The sequence below is a fragment of the Bactrocera neohumeralis genome, unplaced genomic scaffold (assembly GCF_024586455.1).
Source record: "Bactrocera neohumeralis isolate Rockhampton unplaced genomic scaffold, APGP_CSIRO_Bneo_wtdbg2-racon-allhic-juicebox.fasta_v2 cluster11, whole genome shotgun sequence".
In the NCBI taxonomy this organism is placed as follows: Eukaryota; Metazoa; Arthropoda; class Insecta; order Diptera; family Tephritidae; genus Bactrocera; species Bactrocera neohumeralis.
The window spans coordinates 16051365-16072198 of NW_026089624.1; the positions used below are offsets into that span (position 1 = coordinate 16051365).

At 34.3% G+C, this 20834-nt stretch overlaps 2 protein-coding genes across 3 annotated transcripts in view; one reads left to right on the forward strand and one right to left on the reverse strand.

Annotated features, from left to right (window-relative positions):
* The window catches only part of LOC126766148 (uncharacterized), an 897272-nt gene that overhangs the window by 422307 nt on the left and 454131 nt on the right, over nt 1–20834 (forward strand). The window lies entirely within an intron of this gene.
* Nucleotides 334–2957, reverse strand: LOC126766183 (uncharacterized). 2 transcript variants are annotated; one of them, XM_050484074.1, is made up of 3 exons: nt 1877–2957; nt 1498–1810; nt 334–1424 (listed from the first exon to the last, which is right to left on the reverse strand). In XM_050484074.1, exons 1-3 carry the CDS (start codon nt 2070–2072, stop codon nt 1316–1318), a joined length of 618 nt encoding a protein of 205 aa, XP_050340031.1. In that variant the 5' UTR covers nt 2073–2957; the 3' UTR covers nt 334–1315. The 2 variants fall into 2 exon arrangements, with proteins under 2 accessions (XP_050340031.1, XP_050340032.1); XM_050484075.1 differs by having other exon boundaries at nt 1866–2954.

Consider the following 20834-nt stretch of genomic DNA (forward strand, 5'->3'; position numbering starts at 1 on the left):
TTCCTGCTTGAAACGATAGAGCAACCAAGAATGATAGAGTACAAGATTGCGCAGATGAGAGACAAAAAATTTTTCGTTCTGCGCATCTACGTCACACGGCTCATAAATTTCGTGAAATAGCTTGAGTAGCAAGTAAATATTGCTTGTTAATAATAATTGATTGGTTTTTGGTTTATAAAAATGAAATAAAATATTGAAGGTCCCCAAGATTTTAGATTTTTATTAATTATTATTTTGTAATATAAATATTTTTATTAATTGTTCTATTAAAATACGCACCAAACAAAAAATGGAAAAATTAACTCATTTACAAAAATCGCAATGCAAGTTAAATATGAAAATAATTACAATTATGGATCAGTTTGAATATTTAACATAAGATTTGAAATTAAAAGAAATATTTAAATTAAACAATTCAGATTTTATAATGTCTTTAATTTTATTCTGCTTGTGCTTTTTATTTGAATATGAATCGACGCAGATTATTATTAATGTAACTATGGCCTTAGCATATTCTTATTCTTAAAATCTAATTAATGAGATGTCTGACATTTTTTCTGTTTGCACAGCGCATCTATGTCAGCTGGAGTTTTAGAAGTGGCTATGCGCAAAATGCCTTTAAGATGGCTATCTAATAAAGATGATCTGGTTTTTGATTTGTTAAGTTTCATGCGAGAAAACAGCTGCTCGGAAATACATATGTACTGCCAAATAAAGAAATTAGTTGAATAGCCAGCTTAGTAAGGTTTGTTTTCAGATGAGAGCTGCTTTGCAATTCTATTAACTCCAGCTGTGAATTCAGCGCAGCGCCTTCAATTTCAACATCAAATGGATTTGAAATGGATTCTTTCATATTGTAAGTTGTATTTGCACAGGATGTAAGGGAAAGTACATATTTGCATGTATTTTATAAACCACAAACCTCTAAGCATTCCGACTTGAATATTTTTAACAGGTGGTAATACAGTATCGGATACTTTATCGTAACAAAAAACTTCTCTTAGCTTGGCTTCGTCGAAACTTAAAACGCAAAGTTTTTGTTCTTTGGTCATATGCCTAGTTTCACCAAGAACTTGAACAACCGGCTTTGAAATGCCGCGGTCTATTTCCACTTTCTGAGCCCATGACTGAAGCGTGCGAACTGCTGAAAGCGGAAAATTACTTCTTCTTAAAAGCCTATATCCTTTTGCACTAGCAGAATATAGTGTAATGGAGTTGGCTATGTCAGTCTTCGTCCAAGTTTGCCTTTTGGATCCGTTTTTCAATTTTTTTATCTGACCGTCCGTAAAAATCCCCTTTAACGTTTCTTCAACATTCACTCAGATTTAGTTAGTTTTACTTTTAACTCGCTTATTTCAAATTCAAGTTTGCGCTTGGCATGCGAAAAATCATCTTCAAGTTTTTTATTTTTAGTTTGAAGTTTTCTGTGATAAAAAGCATAAAGTTTATATATAAATACATATGCAATGCTACATTTTGAAAAAAATCTTCACTTACACTTTTTTCTCTAGCATTTTTATTTTGTCTCCTTGCCCTGAACTTTCTTTAATAGCAGCGTCTTCAGTGCACAATTCATTCAAACTATTTTCCATTGAAAGGTCTGCACAATCCTCAGTCACGTTAAAATCTTCAGCAGGTATACACTGTACTCGCACTTCTTGAGGTTGGTCAACATTTATCAACAGTGAAGTCACTATTTTCTTATTTTCCCTGCGCTCAGCTCTGGTGCCTCGCTGCTCATTTTCACTAGCTGCAACGTTATAGCGACAGGGAATAGCTCCTGGTTTAAAAGTCCTTTTGGCGGCAAGGCCTATGAAAAGTTTAAAATTAAAATATTTTAAAACAAAGGTGATTTATCAACCCACCCATTTCGTACATCCCGTTTCCAATAATGTCTTCATCGTGGAAGTGGTCCATGCAAATTCGCCATGTTTTCGGCTTAAATGCTTGATTATTTCTACAAAATTGGATCCACTTTTTTGCTGCCCTTTATCGTTCGGAAACATAAAAAATGTTTTCTTCACATTTTTATTTCTTGTATCATTGACACAGTTTTTCACTACACACTTCATTTTGTTATTTAAATACAAAATTACACGGTTAAAATAAATTGTTTCTATATTCACATTGATTGGTACCACGAATTTATAGCTGTCAAATTTTTTACTGCGCCGTGTGACGTAAGCAATTGTTTGTTTACATTTTTCAAGTATAACGGACCTACGCAATGCGTAATCTCTTTTCTATCATTCTTGTAGAGTAACGACATTCAACTTCAATATTGGAATTCCCAACAAAATAAATTTACAAAAATTGATAGTTTGCATCAGCGAATGGCAATAATGAGCCTACTTTATGGTAAATCCGCCCTTCAATCTGTTGTGTAGAATTTTCAAAAAGGAGAACATAATTTTTGCAAAGATCGCAAAATTCACTTTCATCAGGACGGATGACAGTTATGTTATGCGTCGAAATTAGTTGGAATGAAATTAACACGAATGGTATTGGTCGCACCAAACGAAGTCATTTGGAAACATGAATTATACTTTTGTATATCCGACTCAGATGTAAATCCCAAAAACAAAGATCTCAATGTCTCTGGAGGTGGGTTCAATGCCGGCAATTTATCTCTTCCATTAGTACAACATAACCCCACCGTTTCATTTTTGAATTTGAATGCTTTGCAATGTCCACAAACTACAATGTCCATAAACTGATGCCTGCAAATTATATTTCAATGAATTTTCATAATTAAACGCTGTTGGATTCAAATTTCCTAAAACACGTGCCCTATTTTGCAATATTCTTCTACGTGTACGTTGCCGATCAACTAAACTTCTTTGCAAATGCCGCACATCATTTTCCTGTTTTCTTCTAACTGCTACCTGTGATGCAGTGCGAGTTAATACATGACTTACACTGAACCCAACTGATAATAGCTACCACACATATACATCTGCCTAGCAATAAGCTGACATCACTTACTATAATATAACACTATCCAAATAACTATACTAATTGTCATCCACATTAGTACTTTTCCACTTCAGTACTTTTCCACAATAGAATAGAAACCACAAAACTACAACTGATAAATACATATATTACTTTGAAGCTAAGTTCTTGTATAAATACAACCACTGATAAATACATATATTACTTTGAAGCTAAGTTTTTTGTATAAATACAAGCACCCGCTTGTATACAAAATCTTTTTTCTGCTCATAAAAATCACACTGTTTAAGTGATTAAATAAAGATCGCTCTACGGAGCTAAAAATATATTTTTTAGAAAATAATAACTTTAATTGGCGCCCGAGCAGGGACACACTAATAAAAAGGAATCAGAATAAATTCTTTAACAAGTGAAGGATATAAAAACATATCCTAGGAAAGTGTCCCAAAACTAAAAAGGACCTGTCAACAAAAAAGGATTCGATACAAAAATCCTTCAAGGACAAGAAATAAGGTTGAATCCAGTAACTAAAATTCAAGCAAATTTTCAAAACGGCTCAAAACTTAAAAACAAAACAAGAAAAAACAAAATAAAATGGCACAACAAGCAGCAGAGATCCAAGCACTCCAAGCGATGGTACTTGATTTGCAGAGGAAATTCGCCGAAGCTCAAATAGGTAATACACCAATAATAGAAGCCCAGGATGAAATCTGTACATACACTGATCCCAAAGAAGTCGACTTAGGACTCTTCTCAGAGGAAAGATCACAGGACGAGCTGCACAAATCCTCATCAACAACAACACAAAGCTAAACTTCGATGAAATCATAGACCGCCTAGACGACTCTTATGCAGATCAACGCCCACTCTATGTACTCGAGGAAGATATGATAAGAATACGACAAGGAGAAAAACCTCTCCACATATACTATGATCACCTGAACCAAGCACTCAACGGAGTATTATCCAAGATAGAAATGTCACACAAAAATGAATTTGTGATAGAAGCTCTATCAAAAGAAGTGCAACTAAAAGCGATACGTACATTTATCGCAGGGTTAAAAAGTACAGCAACAAAAAACGCACTGTACTCCAGAAATTGCTCAAACTTGATGGAAGCCTACGGTATAGCAAGGACCATGCAACATGACACTCATTATCACCAACTGGAACACATACCCAGAACATACCAGAAGAGTCTGCAACAATGGCAGAGACCACAAATATACCCACCTCTTCAACCAACTTTCGCGCAACAAACACAGCCAGTGGTACCAATGGATGTAGATCCTTCCTCAATAAGATTCAGAAGACAACCATACAATCCACAACCACCACAATTTCAGCAGACAAGCAGACAAACACCGAATCCCTTCAAAACAGTAATGCAACGAGTAGGAGAACAATTCAAGAGAAGCAGAGACGAATCATCAAATATAAATCAACGCAAAGCGCAGCGGATCAACCAAATGAATGATGCAGAAACTAATGAAGATAACCTATCACTCTACAATGAAGCAGCTGGCGTAAGTTATAAAAATAATAACAAACAGAAACATTTTTTATAAGGCATCACGGTCTTCCAACACTCCGACGTACTGCACCAGACGGAAGATACGTGTATATACTAATAGATACAGGTGCCACAAGTAGTTATGTAAGTAAAGACTATCCATTTGCAGAAAGGATAAAATTAGATAAACCTATTAAATTCAATACATTACATGGAACTTCAGTAGTTACCCACAAAAGAGAAATTAATCTCGTGGGATTTGACTTAGATTTTTACGAAACAGAAGAATTAAAAGAATTTGATTTAATATTAGGAGAAGATTCCTTAAGAAAAATGAAAGCAAAAATAGATTTATTCGAATATTCTATAACAATTAAAAAAATATCTGAACAAGTAAAGGAACAAATTAATTATACTATAGGAGACAAAACTTATGAAAAAGAAATAAAAGAATTAATGAATAACTATAATAACAATGAACTGTTACCTTTTACAACCACAATACAAGCAGAGATCAGGACTGAAACCAGAGAACCTGTTTGGGTACGACAATACCCCTATCCATATGCGGATCAGGACTTTGTCGAAAAGGAAATACAGAATCTATTAAAAAATAACATAATACAAAAAAGTAAAAGCCCATATAACTCACCAATATGGACAGTCTCAAAAAAAGGATTAGATGAAGAAGGTAAACAGAAAAAAAGAATGGTTATAGACTTCCAAAAATTAAATAAACAAACGATAGCAGATAGATACCCTATTCCAGATATAACTATGACTCTCCAGAATTTAGGGAAAGCCAGATATTTTACAACAATTGACTTAGAATCAGGATTCCACCACATTATGATAAAACCAGAAGACGGAGAAAAAACCGCATTTTCAGTCAATGGAGCCAAATATGAATACCTTCGTCTACCGTTCGGCCTAAAGAATGCTCCAGCCACATTTCAAAGATGTGTCGACGACATACTGAGACCCTTTATATTTAAGCAACATATTAAAGACATCACTAATATTATACAAATTATTCAAAATGTATTGTTCAATTTTAAAATTATTTTATTTGCCGTCATCTCGGCTTAGTTGTCAAGTATAAAGTGCCCCTTAAAATTATTCCTAACTTAGCTCAAGCCACCAACCCGCATCGCGTTGTGGCTCCTCTGCTGACGTTTTGCTGACCTTGCGCCTCGTGCATGGTGTTTGTTTACTTCGATGTCTGGCCAATGTTCTCACGCAAAATGTGCTGCCTTAGCGACATGTGCAGAGTGGTAGGCTCTTATTACGACGGGAATTAGGGTGTGTCGTTTCCTCGCGATAACTCCTCCCCTTCTAAATGGGGAACGTCCTCGGTCCTCAAAGAAGCGGTTTTAATTGCAGTTTCAACGGATTTGGCTATGATAATCTCTCTCTTGGTCCTCCTTATCCTGAGAAGGACGTAAACAGTGAATGCCATGATTAATAAGACACCAAAGGCTGAGAAACCTGTAACGTGGCCATAATGGATTGATCGCTGCAGGTGATTGATCCTTTGAACATTCTCTAGATTCACATGGTGAAGGTAAGAAGCGCTTAATATTTCTGTGTGCTGCGTCAAGTTGATTGTAGAAGCCCATGGAGTTTCAGGTTTTAGAGGCAATGTAGAATTTTCGTTATAAAAAGTCGTACCATTAATCTTTACGTTGTTTTTGAAGACCACGAGGTATGTTCCGTTGACCGTAATAGGGACCTCATTATTTTCCTCGATGACAGCCAATTGGTCATTGATGACAACAAGGCCGTCACTTATCGGTGAAATTGGTGTGAGGTTGTTAAATGTTGTACTGCAATTAGCGGTGTTGCGAGTCAGTAGTTGCAGAGCGCATGATGTAGTCGGAGATGGTAAGCAAAACGTTGGTGTTGTGTCGCTGCAGTTCTTTACGGCTACGGTATGGTTATAACACTTGGCTAAGATGGATTCTTCAAGGTGCAGGATTTGGTGGCCATGAGCTACCGGTAAAATAGTAATTTTCTTACATCTAAACATAGGAATCGGATATCTTATTAAAAAGTAAATTATGTTATTATACTGTAATATCTTAATTCTAGCCACTGCCATAACATCGGCCACGGTAAGGTCAGTGAAGTGCTCGTCTTCTGTTATGAAATTTATTTCATTACTGTCTAAGAGAATGGTACTTAAGACCCCAATTTTGGCGAAAGTGACAGCTGTTATAATGTTATTTAATTCTGTAATAATTGCTCTGTTTCTAGCCAGAAGTATGTCATAAAGGTGACCGGTGTTTATTCCTCTTTCTTTTGTTAATTTCAGGATTTTATTTACTGTAATGGTAAGGTTATTGATTTCTTTCTGTACCTGGGTGTTTATGGTAAACTGTCTGTCCTGCGAGTTAATTAGCTGTTCTTCTGTGTTCATTAATCTATTGAAGTCGTCATGGTCAGGAGTTCCAGTAATGTATTTCAGGACTGTCCCTAGGGCATTCAGGCTTCTCGCCTGTCTGTGGTGAGCGTTTATCATTTGTATCAGTCGACTTATCTGGTTTATGTCCGCGTCTAGTAACTTCCTCATATGTGGCTGAGGAAAGTGGTCTGTGGCATTAATTGTCTCGTCTCTCAGTAATTCGTAAAGTGTCAAGTTGGTAACATGCTTGATGTGTCCTGAATTCTCTCAAATTACAAGGTCCTCACCGACCACCGGAATGTACCTTGCATTGGTATAGTCGATTAACCTTCCTGTCGTTGCCGATATTGATATGGCCAAAATTATGAAAATCCTAAAACGTATATGAAACTTTTTTGTTAATTGTTTATCATTAGAAACACCTAGGTTCTAGATTAAGTTTAACGAAGGTTGTCTTTATGGACCCTTCTCTCTTTTATTAAAACTGTTGTACCCAAGTCTTTTTCCACCTCTTCCTCAGTATAAAGAGGCGTAAGCTTATTGCCTAGTCTCCTGTTATTTTTAACAAGTACTTTTTCTCCAACAGGGAACTCCCTATCCTGCCTGTTCTTATTATGAGTTGTTAGTTCTCTTTCCTGTGCGTTTCTTAAGCGGCATGGTATTTGGTTGTCATCTCTAATTGAACGAAATACGGTAAGGGGCTTCATCCCCGTTACTGTGTGAATGGACCTGTTATACTCAATCGTAGCTAAAAGGACAATTTCCTCAACATCATCAAGATTTTTGTCAAGTTTAAGGCATCGTGCTATTTCCATTAGTGTGCTATGGAATCGCTCCACCTGACCATTTGATGTACTATGTAGTGGTGTCGATATTGAAGTGATTCTTTAATGTAGCTTTGATGCTGTGTGAATTCAGCGACTTCTCATTGTCGCAATAAACTATTCGAGTACCGAAAAACATGTTGAGTAACTGAAGGAGCTGTGGTTTGACATCTACTATCGTTCTTGATTTCAACGACTGTACTATCGCAAATTTTGAAAACTTGTCGATGCACGTCAAGAAGAACTTGGACCCGGTAGAAAATATGTCAATGTGAAGAATTTCTCCACAATATGTTGGTATGGGCGTTTGAGCGATAAGCTGTTTCTTTGGGTGCCGATCATACTTCGCCTGCGAGCAAGTTCGATAATTTCCCACAAATTGTTTAACTTTTTTCTCCATTTTTGGAAAGAAATAATCCTCTAGAATTTGTTTTGTGTTCTCCTGCGCTGCTCGATGCGCTCTGTTATGTTCAGCAGCGATAATTTCCTGCTGCTCATTCGGATTCGTAATGTCGTTAACGAATTTCTCCGTATGTCTGAATTTAACTGTTGGAAACATTTCGACCAGTTCGTGCTGAAACTGTGCAAGTGCCTGCAGATCGCAGTGTATTGCGTTTACTGCTGTTGTGTTTACGGCCTCCTGTAAAAGTTCTAATAAATCCTTTTTTTCTCGGTAAGAAATGAAATGCCTTGTCTTTTTTCCAAAAATTATAAAAGTTTTTCTTTGAGGTTCTGTACCTACCTCCACAATAATCTGGTTGCGGAAGCAATTTACCGGTTTTTCCGATCTTTCAATTGTATGGGTTGATGATTCCTCGCTATGAATTGTCTCGATGCTCGTGTTATCTAAAGCATTTATATGTTGCCTAGATAGAGCGTCTGCCACCACATTTTCCTCTCCTGGTTTGTAGATTAGCTTTGCGTTGCATTCGTCTATGAAGGCTTTCCATCTTTTAATTTTCGAATTAGGATTCCTATCCGAAACCGCAAAGGTCAGCGGCTGGTGGTCAGTATAAACATTAAGTTTTGTTACGCCGTACAGGTAGTTTCTAAGAGCTTTCAATGCCCATACAATAGCTAACAATTCCCTTTCATTGGTAGCGTAATGCTCCTCGCTCCCGGACAGAGTGCGAGAAGTCATGGTAATCGGTTTGCCCTCCTGAGAGAGGACGGCGCCTATAGCATGAGCCGACGCGTCAGTAGTTAGATCGAATGGTTTGTTAAAATCTGGGTACGTCAGGGTTACATACTCTGACGCTAAAATTTCTTTAATTGTTTCGAAGGTCTTTTTCTGTTCATCCGTCAAATCAATTCTGATTTTTTTTGATTGGGACGCAGTAACTCGACCGTATTCGCCTCTCATGATGCTCGACAATGGTTTTGATATTCTAGCGAAATCCCTTATAAAACATCTATAATAACCCGCTAGACCTAGGAATGATCTGAGTCCCCTTAGAGTGGTGGGCTCAGGGAAACTTCGTATTGTGTCGACTTTGTCTGGACACGTTTTTATTAATCCTTGTGAAACTAAGAACCCCAGGTATTCGACCTCAGTCCTAAAAAATTTGGATTTTTCAACCGACACTCTCATGTTGGCCCTAAATAATTCATTTAAAATTGATTCTATATCTTTCAGATGCTGCTGTTTGTTTTCCGAAAAAATAATAACATCGTCTACATAGACAAAACAGCTTTCCCAATATGCTCTCTTAATACGTCGTCTATGGCGCGTTGAAAGATGCTCGGCGCGTTTTTTAATCCAAAAGGTAACCGGCAAAATTCATACTTGCCATTCTCGACAGAGAAAGCTGTTTTTTCCTATCACGCTCCAATAGTTTAATCTGATGGAAACCAGATTTTAAGTCCAAAGTGGTGAAGTATTTACTACCACCCAAATTGGAAAGAATTCCTGTTATGTCGGGAATTGGGTATTTATCACCGATAGTTTTTTCATTGAGCTTCCGAAAGTCAATAACTAATCTCTGCTTCGCCTGTCCGTTTTCGTCCACCCCCTTTTTCTTTACCACCCATATAGGGTTGTTAAACGGTGATCTTGATGGCCGGATAACTCCATTTGCTAACAAGTCCTTGATTTCTTTGTCCACGAAATCCGCTACACTCAGTGGGTACGGGTATAATCTTGAGTAAACTGGTGTTTCGTCCTCCGTTCGAATTGTTGCTATCACCTTTGTATTGTACGGTAATGCCTCATTGGGGTCAGCAAAAACCCCATTCATCCTTTTGATCATCCTAGAAAAATCTTCCCTAACGTCTGTTGGTACTAGATTTGTTTGAAGCCTAAGATGGCTTACGTCATGACTGGAAATGAAGAAGATTTCCTCCTCACCAAAATCATGATTTATTGTGTTCGATTTAAGGTCAATGTTCGCATGGACCCTGTTTAGTATGTCGAGCCCAATCACGCCATCAAATGATGTTAAGTCCGGTAAGATGAAAAATTCTGCCACTACACCAAATATTTTTATGTAGCATTTTTCCATGATAGAAGTAACCCCGTGAATAGATTTTACAGAGAATGTGTCCCTGAAATGTTGTGTCCTTAAAGCCGGTGTTGGTTTCATATAACTCCTCGACGCACCAGTATCGATAAGGAGTTTCACTTCTTTCCCTCCTAGGGACTTTGAAATCCAGGGTAGGAGGGACCTTCCCGTAAAAAATTAAGTTGATCTAAACTTACGTCATCCGCCGCTTGTTCGGCTTCTGCACCGTACAATGATTCACTCTGTGGCTCAACTTCCTCCTCCAGATGATTAACACGTTGGATCTTTGGTCCTGTGTAACGTCCAGAATTTGCTGGACGTTTTTGTTGATACCCCTGTTGCATTCTATTACTGTTTCCTTGATAGGCACCTCGGTCTCTGTCAAACGATTGGTGTTTAAATTTCGATGAGGATGGATCAACGTCCATTGGTTCCGCTCTGACTAGTCTGTCGCTGTCACGTCCGTTATTTACCCTTTGATTTTCCGTAAAATGAGGTGCATGTCCGGGTTTGTACTGCCTATTACTATAGTAGTGTGGGCTCTTATGAGCTGAGGGTGGATCATAAGTGTTTGTCCTATGGTTGTTCTGGCTTGAAATTATATTATTATTTTTTTTAATGTGGTTGCCCTCGACGTTCCTGGCAGCAAAATTGGCCGCGAACGCATACCGCTCATGGTTTGAGTCTACCTCCTGTGCTAAAGCAAGAGCAGACGGAAGGTCAGACGGCCGTGAGGCGAAAAGAATGTCGCATAAGGGCTTCCTTAAGCCGGAAATGAAAACTCTTAGGGCATCTGCCCTATATTTCTCGTTTATAATTTCTGCCACGCTACTCTCGTAAGACATTATAGTCTTATTAGCTAGTAACGTTAGCTTCTTTTCTACCTCATCGTAGAATTCCAGACAGGACCTAGAACCCTGTCTTAAGGTAGATAATTCCTGCTCTATAAGATATACGGGATGTTTGTCCGCGTACGTAAAGTCTAAACGTGCTATAATGGCATTAAAATTAAGCACAGTACTAAACGATGAGAGGACCGCATCGGCAGCCCCTCTTATTTTGTTCCTCAAAATGGTAACTGCTTGGTAGTGTCGTTCACTGCCATCGTACCTTTTGAACAGTTCATAAGCGTTATGCGCCGCCTCGCGCCATGACACATATGTGCCTATGTGACCATGAAATTCGGGAAGTGATTTGATCGCATCAAGCGTTATGTCACATGTCACTAGTGGATTTACAGATACCTTTAGATATTTTTCTACCTTTGGCCTGCTGCCCGTCACTTGGTTTTGGATTGCTAATAACTTCCTATCGAACTCCAACCTTTGTGCTGCCAAAGCACTTCTAACTTCCGCCTTAATTAACTCGCTTATTTGTTCTGTGTTCATATTTGCTTTCTGACTTCCTAACTTTAAATTTCTAAAAAGGTCTTCCAGACCTTCACTCTTTAATTTTTGTTCTGTCACTTTCCTTTATTTTATTCACAATTATTGTTATATTTATTCCAGGAAACGAGCATCTCACTTACCCTTCCATTGGGTTAGAATAGATTAAAATTAGGTTCAGGTTCTTCCGGTTAGTTGATCGGGCCAAAGGTTGTCTCTTCTTAAAGTCCACGTTGAGTCCAAGTAGTTGATTGTTGTTGATTTTAGGTGAGCCAGCTATCGTAGTCACACGAGTCGAGTTAAGAACTTTATATTTTTCTATAAAACTTTTCACTCGCGTGCCCCACGTTGGGCGCTAATTATTCAAAATGTATTATTCAATTTTAAAATTATTTTATTTGCCGTCATCTCGGCTTAGTTGTCAAGTATAAAGTGCCCCTTAAAATTATTCCTAACTTAGCTCAAGCCACCAACCCGCATCGCGTTGTGGCTCCTCTGCTGACGTTTTGCTGACCTTGCGCCTCGTGCATGGTGTTTGTTTACTTTGATGTCTGGCCAATGTTCTCACGCAAAATGTGCTGCCTTAGCGACATGTGCAGAGTGGTAGGCTCTTATTACGACGGGAATTAGGGTGTGTCGTTTCCTCGCGATAACTTACATACCCTACATGCAGCCAATATGAAAATCTCAGAGGAAAAATCTATTTTTTTTCAAACAAAAACAGAATTCTTAGGACATATCATAAACAATGGAAGAATTACAGTAGATCCAGGGAAAATCAAAGCTATAGATAGGTATAAAATTCCTGAAACACTAAAGGAATTACGATCATTTTTAGGACTAGCCTCCTATTATAGGAAATTCGTGAAGAACTTCGCACATATATGCAAGCCATTAACAATTTACCTAAGAGGAGAAAACGGAAATATTGCAAAAAATAAAAGTAAAAACGTAAAGTTACAATTAGATAAAGAAGCACTAAATGCTATAAATGAAATAAAAAATAAATTAAAAGAAAAAGTTGAACTATATCAACCAGATTTTAATAAAGGGTTTGACTTAACCACAGATGCTAGTAACTACGCAATAGGAGCAGTACTAAGCCAAGGAAGAAATCCTATATCATTCATATCAAGAACATTGACGAAAACGGAACAAAATTATTCTACAAATGAAAAGGAAATGTTAGCCATAATTTGGGCATTACAGAAATTTAGAAATTATTTATACGGAATAGCAGACCTAACTATATACACAGACCATCAGTCTTTAATATTTTCCATATCAGAAAAAAACCCGAATACTAAATTAAAGAGATGGAAAAATTTGATAGAGGAATACGGTGCCAAGCTAAAATACAAACCAGGGCATGAAAATATTATAGCAGACGCTTTATCACGACAAATAAACATAATGTCAGATACGTCAATGCACTCAGCTGAAACATCCGCACCAAGAAACATAAAAATGTTAGCAAAACCATTAAATTCATTTCAAACCCAAATTATTTTAACACCGTCACAAACAAACGAAAAAACAGCAACAACTATATTTCCGCGACACGAACGATTCGAAATAAAATATAACAGTGAAGAATATATGATTCAAATATTAAAACAAATAATGAAACCTAAAATAGTAACAGCATTCCACACTGACTTAGAGACGTGGCATAAACACAAAGAAAAGATAGCAAACATATTTTCAACCTACTACAAAGTATTTACACAAAATAAACTACACGATAGAACAAAAAGATAGGGAAAATATATTAGACTTTATACACAAGAGAGCACACAGAAACGCTCTAAACAACTATAAAGAAATATTAGAAACTTGTTATTGGCCAACACTAAAACGCGACACAGAAAAGATAGTGAAAAATTGTGTCAACTGCATGGAGAATAAATATGAAAGGAAACCAATTAAACAATTATTAGGAAAAAGCCCAGTACCAAATACTCCAGGCACATCAGTACAAATGGACATATTTTATATAAATGGCAAAAGTTATCTCTCTTCTATAGATAGATTTACTAAATACGCATATTTTCGTAAATTAGGAAGTAAACTACATTTTCATGAAATAATAGAAGAAGTGTTATCACAAATTTTTCCGAACTGTACCGAACTCATGACCGATAATGAAAGCATATTCGTCGGCATAGGCACAACCGCATTATTAAATAAATTACAAATTAAACACGAAAAGACAGCAAATAATCATTCAACTTCCAACGCACAAGTAGAAAGGTTACATTCAACGATATTAGAAATCGCGAGGACCTTAGCTAACGACAGAACTACAACTACGGAAGAAGAAATATTCTCAGCAGTCAAGGAATATAACAGGACTATTCATTCGGTGATAAAGGAAAAACCAGTAGACTTATTTTTTAATCAAAAGGAAATTAACGAAAAAGTGAAAAATAATATAGAAAAAACCAAGAACGTATGTTAGAATACCATAATAAAAAAAGAAGCCAAAAAGATTTTAAACCAGGACAAATAATTTATGAGAAAAGTAGTAGAAGACAAAAATATAACAAAAGATATATTAAACACATAGTAAAAGAAAATAAAGAAAATACGGTGCGTACAACGAAAAATAAACTAATTCATAAAGATAACATACGAAATGTACTACCCGATAATAATATTAATAATTCTAGTGAACAAATCACTACAATACCAAATAACTAATGTGGAAAATAAAAAGTTTATATTAACCGAGACATATCTGTCATACATTTATAATGAATCAGATTACTTATATCACATGATAAACTTAACAAAAATTTTAGAACATTATGACACACTCTCAACATTAGCTAAAAACTCTCCGGAATTACTTAGGGACATAGCCTTAGTCAACAGAATAGAAGTGTTAAAAAATCTATTAATAATTAGAAGAAAGAAAAGGAGCATAAATTTCTTAGGATCAGCACTTAGCTTTATAACAGGCGTACCAGATCATGACGATATAATAACAAGTCCGTTCTTTTCGAATGTAACTTTATTAATTTATTACAATTTCCAATCCTTACAGCTAGGAAGTTAACATAATGTATGTGAGCTTAAAACTAATGAGTGCAAATGTTTATTATTGTTGTTATTATTTAAGAGAAAGAGAGAATTTAGTTTAAGGAAAGATCAATTAGCAAGTATGAAAATTATGAAATGAGAAAAAGAGATATGAGAGGGTAAGTAAGACAGGTAAAGAAAGAATGAAGAAGGAAGTGTATGTTGTTGGTAGTGGGAGTATTGGTATATGACACCTCCCCCCTTAAGACATTTGCGACCTCGCAAATTAAAATTAAATTTTTACTTAATAAATAAAATAAATATTTCTTAATATTATTAAATTAGTAATTACTTATTCTTGAAACTTATATCGTCTTTTTAATTGTGTCTAATAATATTTTGTTTTGCGATTGTTTGAAATGTCGGTAACATAATTTCCATTTCTATTATATTCAACCAGTTTTTTGTATTTAGGTTTATTTTTAGGGATTTGCCTATTACGCACAATATTATTTACCAATTCCTTTGGTTCATTATCTCTATTTTTATTCAATTTCTCAATCCTTTCAACTTTCTGTTTTTCGTATAATTTACTTAGCTCTTCAATGGACTCTTTATCAAAATTTTTTATTATAAAATCAATGGGTCTCATTTTTGTTGTTGTATGTATTGTATTATTATAGCACTTGAAAATTTTAAAAAGTTTTTCTTCTGAAGTTAAATCTTTATTTTCTTTGTCGGCCTCCATTAATCTTAGATGTTCATTTAAAGTTCCATGTAGTCGTTCTACGTCTGAGTTTCCAGTTTTCAAATACGCTGTAGTAGTATGCATTTGAATATTTTGTTCCTTTAAAAACAAACGTTCTTTTATAGCTGCTAAAATTGCTATCCAATTTCTATCATTAATCTTATGAAAAGTGGCATACTTAGAAAATTTATCGATTGTTGTAAGGTACATTACATTTCTGCTTGGAAACCAAATGTCTACATGTACTATGTCATTAAAATGAGTGGGCGTTTCTGTAATTTGATATGGCATTTTAACTGGTTTTCCATCAAATTTAGATATTTGGCAAATTGAGCAAATATTTATTACGTAAGTTATTAGTTTATATAATTAAGGATAAAAGTATTTATTTTTCAATTCAAGGAAAACTTCTTGTATACCCCTGTGATTATTACGGAGATGCTCATTTTCTATGATTGTTAATATTTCATTCTTATCGGTAATTTCATTTAATTTAATATTTGATTTATATAGTTTAAGATTGCTATTTTCAAAGAAATTTACATACAAATATTGGAATTTAAAAAAAGTTCATTATTTTCACAAAAAATACATATAACACCTTTGTTTATGAGACATTTCTGTAAAATACTCTTTAGGTCAGAATGTTGAGTCACTGTAATGTGAGTTTGACAGTTTTTGTTTACGATTTTTAAATATATTTTTTCCTCTTGGCCATATTTCAAGTATATTTGGTTCTTATAGCAATTGATACTCCTTTCCGTTATAAATATATATTTTAAATTATCTTCTAACGCGCTGTGTACAGTTGAATCATTGACGTAGGATTATGGTATGCTACTTTTTTACTTTCAATTTTACTATTTCCAAAATTATTGTATATATCTCTATCTAAGAAATTTTCATTATTTGAAACAAAGTATCTGCTTAAAGTATCAGCAACAGTATTATCCTTTCCTTTAATATACGTAATTTCAAAATCATATTCATTTAGTAGAATTTTCCACCTTTGTAGCTTCATATTAGGTTCTTTAATATTATGCAACCAAGTTAAAGGCTTATGGTCAGTTTGTATTACGAACTTTCGACCATATAAATAAGTTCGGAAATGTTTCACAGACCATACCATGGCTAAGGCTTCTTTCTCAATAGTAGAGTAACGAATTTCGTGATCCGACAAGGTACGAGAAGCGTAGCATATTGGGTGACTATTTTGACTCAAAACAGAGCCAACGGCGAATTGTGAAGCATCGGTGATGAGTATGAATTTCTTATTAAAATCTGGCGGTTGTAAGACAGGTTCACTGGTTATAAGTTTTTTCAAGTTATTAAAAGAGTTTAAAAAATCAATATTTTGAAAATCTAAAACAGCATTTTTCTTTAAGAATCTCACCATAGGATAAGCTACTTTTGCGTAGTCCCGTATAAATTTACGGTAATATCCTGTCATGCCTAAGAATTGTTTTATTTCTTTAATACTAGTTGGCGGTTTCATATTTTCGATAGATTTTATCTTTGAGGGATCCGGCTTTATACCTTCTCTAGACACGACATGTCCCAAAAATTTTGTTGATAATTCAGCGAATTGGCATTTGTTAAATTGAATTTTTAAATTAGAAGCACGTAAGGTATTGAAAACCTTTTTAATGGAAAGAATATGTTCTTCAAAGCTTGTAGAAAATATTAAAATGTCATCTAAATATACCACACAAGTCTTGTTTATATGTTCTCTTAAAACATAGTTAATGAGCCTCTGAAATGTTGCAGGTGCTGTTTTGAGACCAAACGGCATTCTTGTGAATTCATAATGACCATCTGCCGTTGAAAAAGCTGTTTTGGCTCTATCATTAGGGTGTACCTCAATCTGGTGAAATCCCTTCGCCAGATCGATGGTGCTAAAATAACAACATTTTCCCAATTTGTCAAATATGTCCTGCATATTTGGAATTGGGAACTTATCATCTATTGTTTGCTCATTAAGTTTTCGATAATCAATAACTACACGCCATTGTGGTTTTCCGTTTTTATCAGCCTTTTTGGGTACAACCCATAATGGCGAATTGTAGGGACTATTACTCGGAACGATTATTTCTTGCGCTAACATATCTTTTATCTGCCTATCTACCTCTGCGCGATGTACCACTGGATATCTATAAAGTCGACTGTAAATTGGAGTATCGCTTTTCGTTATTATTCTATGTTTAATTTCCGTGGTAAAAGGCAAATTTTCTGCTTCTTTGTAGAAAATGTCCTGATAGTTATTTAAAACCGTCCTTAAAACTTCCTTATCTTTTGGGTTTAAATGTTTGGCAAACTTTACTACTGAGTTTGCATCTATTTCCTCTTCGCAACTAAGTACGTGTAAACTTTGATTTCTTATATAGTCTTCTAGAGAATTTTCTTCTTCTTCACTGAAGTATATAGGCATTGTTGCATCGTCTGTTGTTATTTTCCTATTTTTGTAATCAATTATTGTATTTAAATCAAATAAAATATTATTTCCTACAATGCCGTCAAAATAATTGTGAAATGGGTATTCTATAAAATTCACAAAATAGTTAGTTTTATTGAATTCTTTAAAAAGTGGTACACGAAATTGATTTTTTGTTAAAATACATCTTCCCAAAACTTTTAATGACCTTATTGTTGGTTTTACTGCATATTGGGGTCTACATAACTTCGGATTTATTACACTAAATTCCGCTCCTGTATCTACAATGAATCTTAATTTCCTTATATGCGTGTTAACAATTATATAGGGTAGTTTTCTTCGGCTACTAATTGAAAATTTCCAATTTCCATTGGTTCGGCCGATGATTGGCCAGGAATATCATTATTCGGAGAAGTATTATTACTTGTACCAAATTGATATTGATTTTGTGAAAAACATTTTCGTCCAATATTTCGAGTATTAGATGTAAACCTCGACTGTACCGAAGGGTTTGGGTATAAATTATTATTATTCTGCTGTTGAAGTCGTTCATTATTGGTGTTATTGTTGTAGTAATGTCCCCTGCTAACGTTATTGTTGTATGTTTCACCACAGTTTTTGTATTTGTAATTTTGTCCAGTACTATTACTATTGTTGTAAAACTGATCTGCATTCGAATATCTATTTAATTTGCTATTTTGTTGTTCATATTTATTAGAATTAGTACAAAAATTTAATCGATTATTATATTTTAAATACCCATTTGATTTTATAATATCATACGCATCTTTTAAATCCCTAGGATTTCGACTAACTATTATACTTTTAACTGGCTCTGGTAAACCGTATTTGAAAGAATTGAGAGCTATTCTACCATTACTTTCACAATTAATTCCATTTATCTTATTTTCACTAAAATATAATGCATTATTTAAACGACATAGTAAAATATTAAGTTTATTATAAAAATTTTCTATTGTTGAATCGCAACGACAAGACCTTATTTTATCGATTAATTCATCAACCGAATTTTTTTCTCCGTGGTTATCAATTAATACTTTTTTAACCAAAGGCCAAGTATCAACATTACCATTGATTAGTAATGATTGTCTTGCATTGCCAACGATTTTATCTTTTATATTTCCCATTAGTAAAATTTTAAAATCAACTGGGAAAGACTCTAAAATAGGGATCATAGAATCAATTCGTTCTATAAACCCTAACAAAGAATTTTCATTGCCATCATATGGTAGTATGCTAGAAAGATTTGTAAAAATAAGTTTAAATTTAGTATTAATATCTAAGTTGTCCATTTTGACTGTGAGTTTTTGTACAGTGTTATCAAAAGTACTCCGGTGCAGTGTTGTTGCAATATTTATATTACAGCTGCTTTTTCTTCTTCTTGTTGGCGTTTAGTTGTTGCAGTTGGATATACAATTTTGTTGTTGAAATGTTGTTTTTATAAATACCTGTAGTAATGATGTTTTTTGTAGTCGAATGTTCTGGTCTGTCCAAAACGGCTTTTTTCCTTCTTCAAGGTGACCTTCTAGCTATTCCCCAAAGAGAAAATGTTGTTGTAAAATTTTTCTTATTAGAACCGCTTTCGCTTCAGTTCACTTCTTTCAAGTATCCTTGATGTAAATGTTTTTAATTTTTTCTTATTGGAACCGCTATCGCATAACTTCTTTCACTTGTCCTTGAGGTGACCTTTATGCAATTCGAAGGTGACCTTAACTTTTATAATTATTTTTTTACTTATTTTATTGTAATACAATAAATTAACTTCACTGTTTATTTAATTTCGTTGAATATCTCTATTTTTGTTGCTTTTACGCACTTTGAGTATTCAGAAATGTTTATGATTTGTATAAATTGAGGTGTTCTTTAAAAGTCTTCACATTTTTTTATTTTTAAATTTTATGTGTGTATTTTTTTATTATTCATAGCACTTTTCGCACTGAAAAACTCGTTTTTTTTCTTTTTTTTTTAAAGTATTTAACTACTTTACATAAAAATAAAAATTTAACTTTTTATTTTCTAGCGTTTTAAGTTCGCGTCCGACTGCGGCAATAACAAGTCCGTTCTTTTCGAATGTAACTTTATTAATTTATTACAATTTCCAATCCTTACAGCTAGGAAGTTAACATAATGTATGTGAGCTTAAAACTAATGAGTGCAAATGTTTATTGTTGTTGTTATTATTTAAGAGAAAGAGACAATTTAGTTTAAGGAAAGATCAATTAGCAAGTATGGAAATTATGAAATGAGAAAAAGAGATATGAGAGGATAAGTAAGACAGGTAAAGAAAGAATGAAGAAGGAAGTGTATGTTGTTGGTAGTGGGAGTATTGGTATATGACTATATGATAAAAATAAAACAACAAATTAATGATATAGTAGAAAATAATAATAAACAGAGGTTAATCAACACTCACTTCGAAAAACTGTTGGAATCCTTTAATTATAAAACAATTCATCAACAAGTAATGCTACAAGAAATACTCAAAGAACTTGAAGACTTAACTTTAACAATCAATTTCGCTAAAAATAAAAACTTTTACTCTGCATCGTTAAACACAGAAGATATAGAAAAAATTATTAAATTAGAGAATTCAGACATTCCTGTAATAAATATAATGGAATATTCAGATATACAGACTTGTAGAATTAATAACACATTTATTATTATATATAAATACCCTATAATTAAACAAAAATGTGAAACATATGATATTACACCAATAGCATATCGACATGGGAAGTTACAATTAGACAATAAAATATCTAAATGTAAAAACGAAATAAAAAGAATTAACAAATGTAAAAATATTGTATCAAAATTTATATGTCAAGAAACTAAAACAGATACTTGTACAATACAAATGTTATTAAACCTCAAAGCACAATGCAATGTAAAAGAAGAATCAAATGAAGAAATAATTGAAATAAATGAAGGAAATATTTTAATAAATGGTAAAAATAAAATAAAAATGGAGGATGGGGTCATGTGTAGAAGTTCACTCAAGTGAGAAAAGTTCTCTGATCGCCAT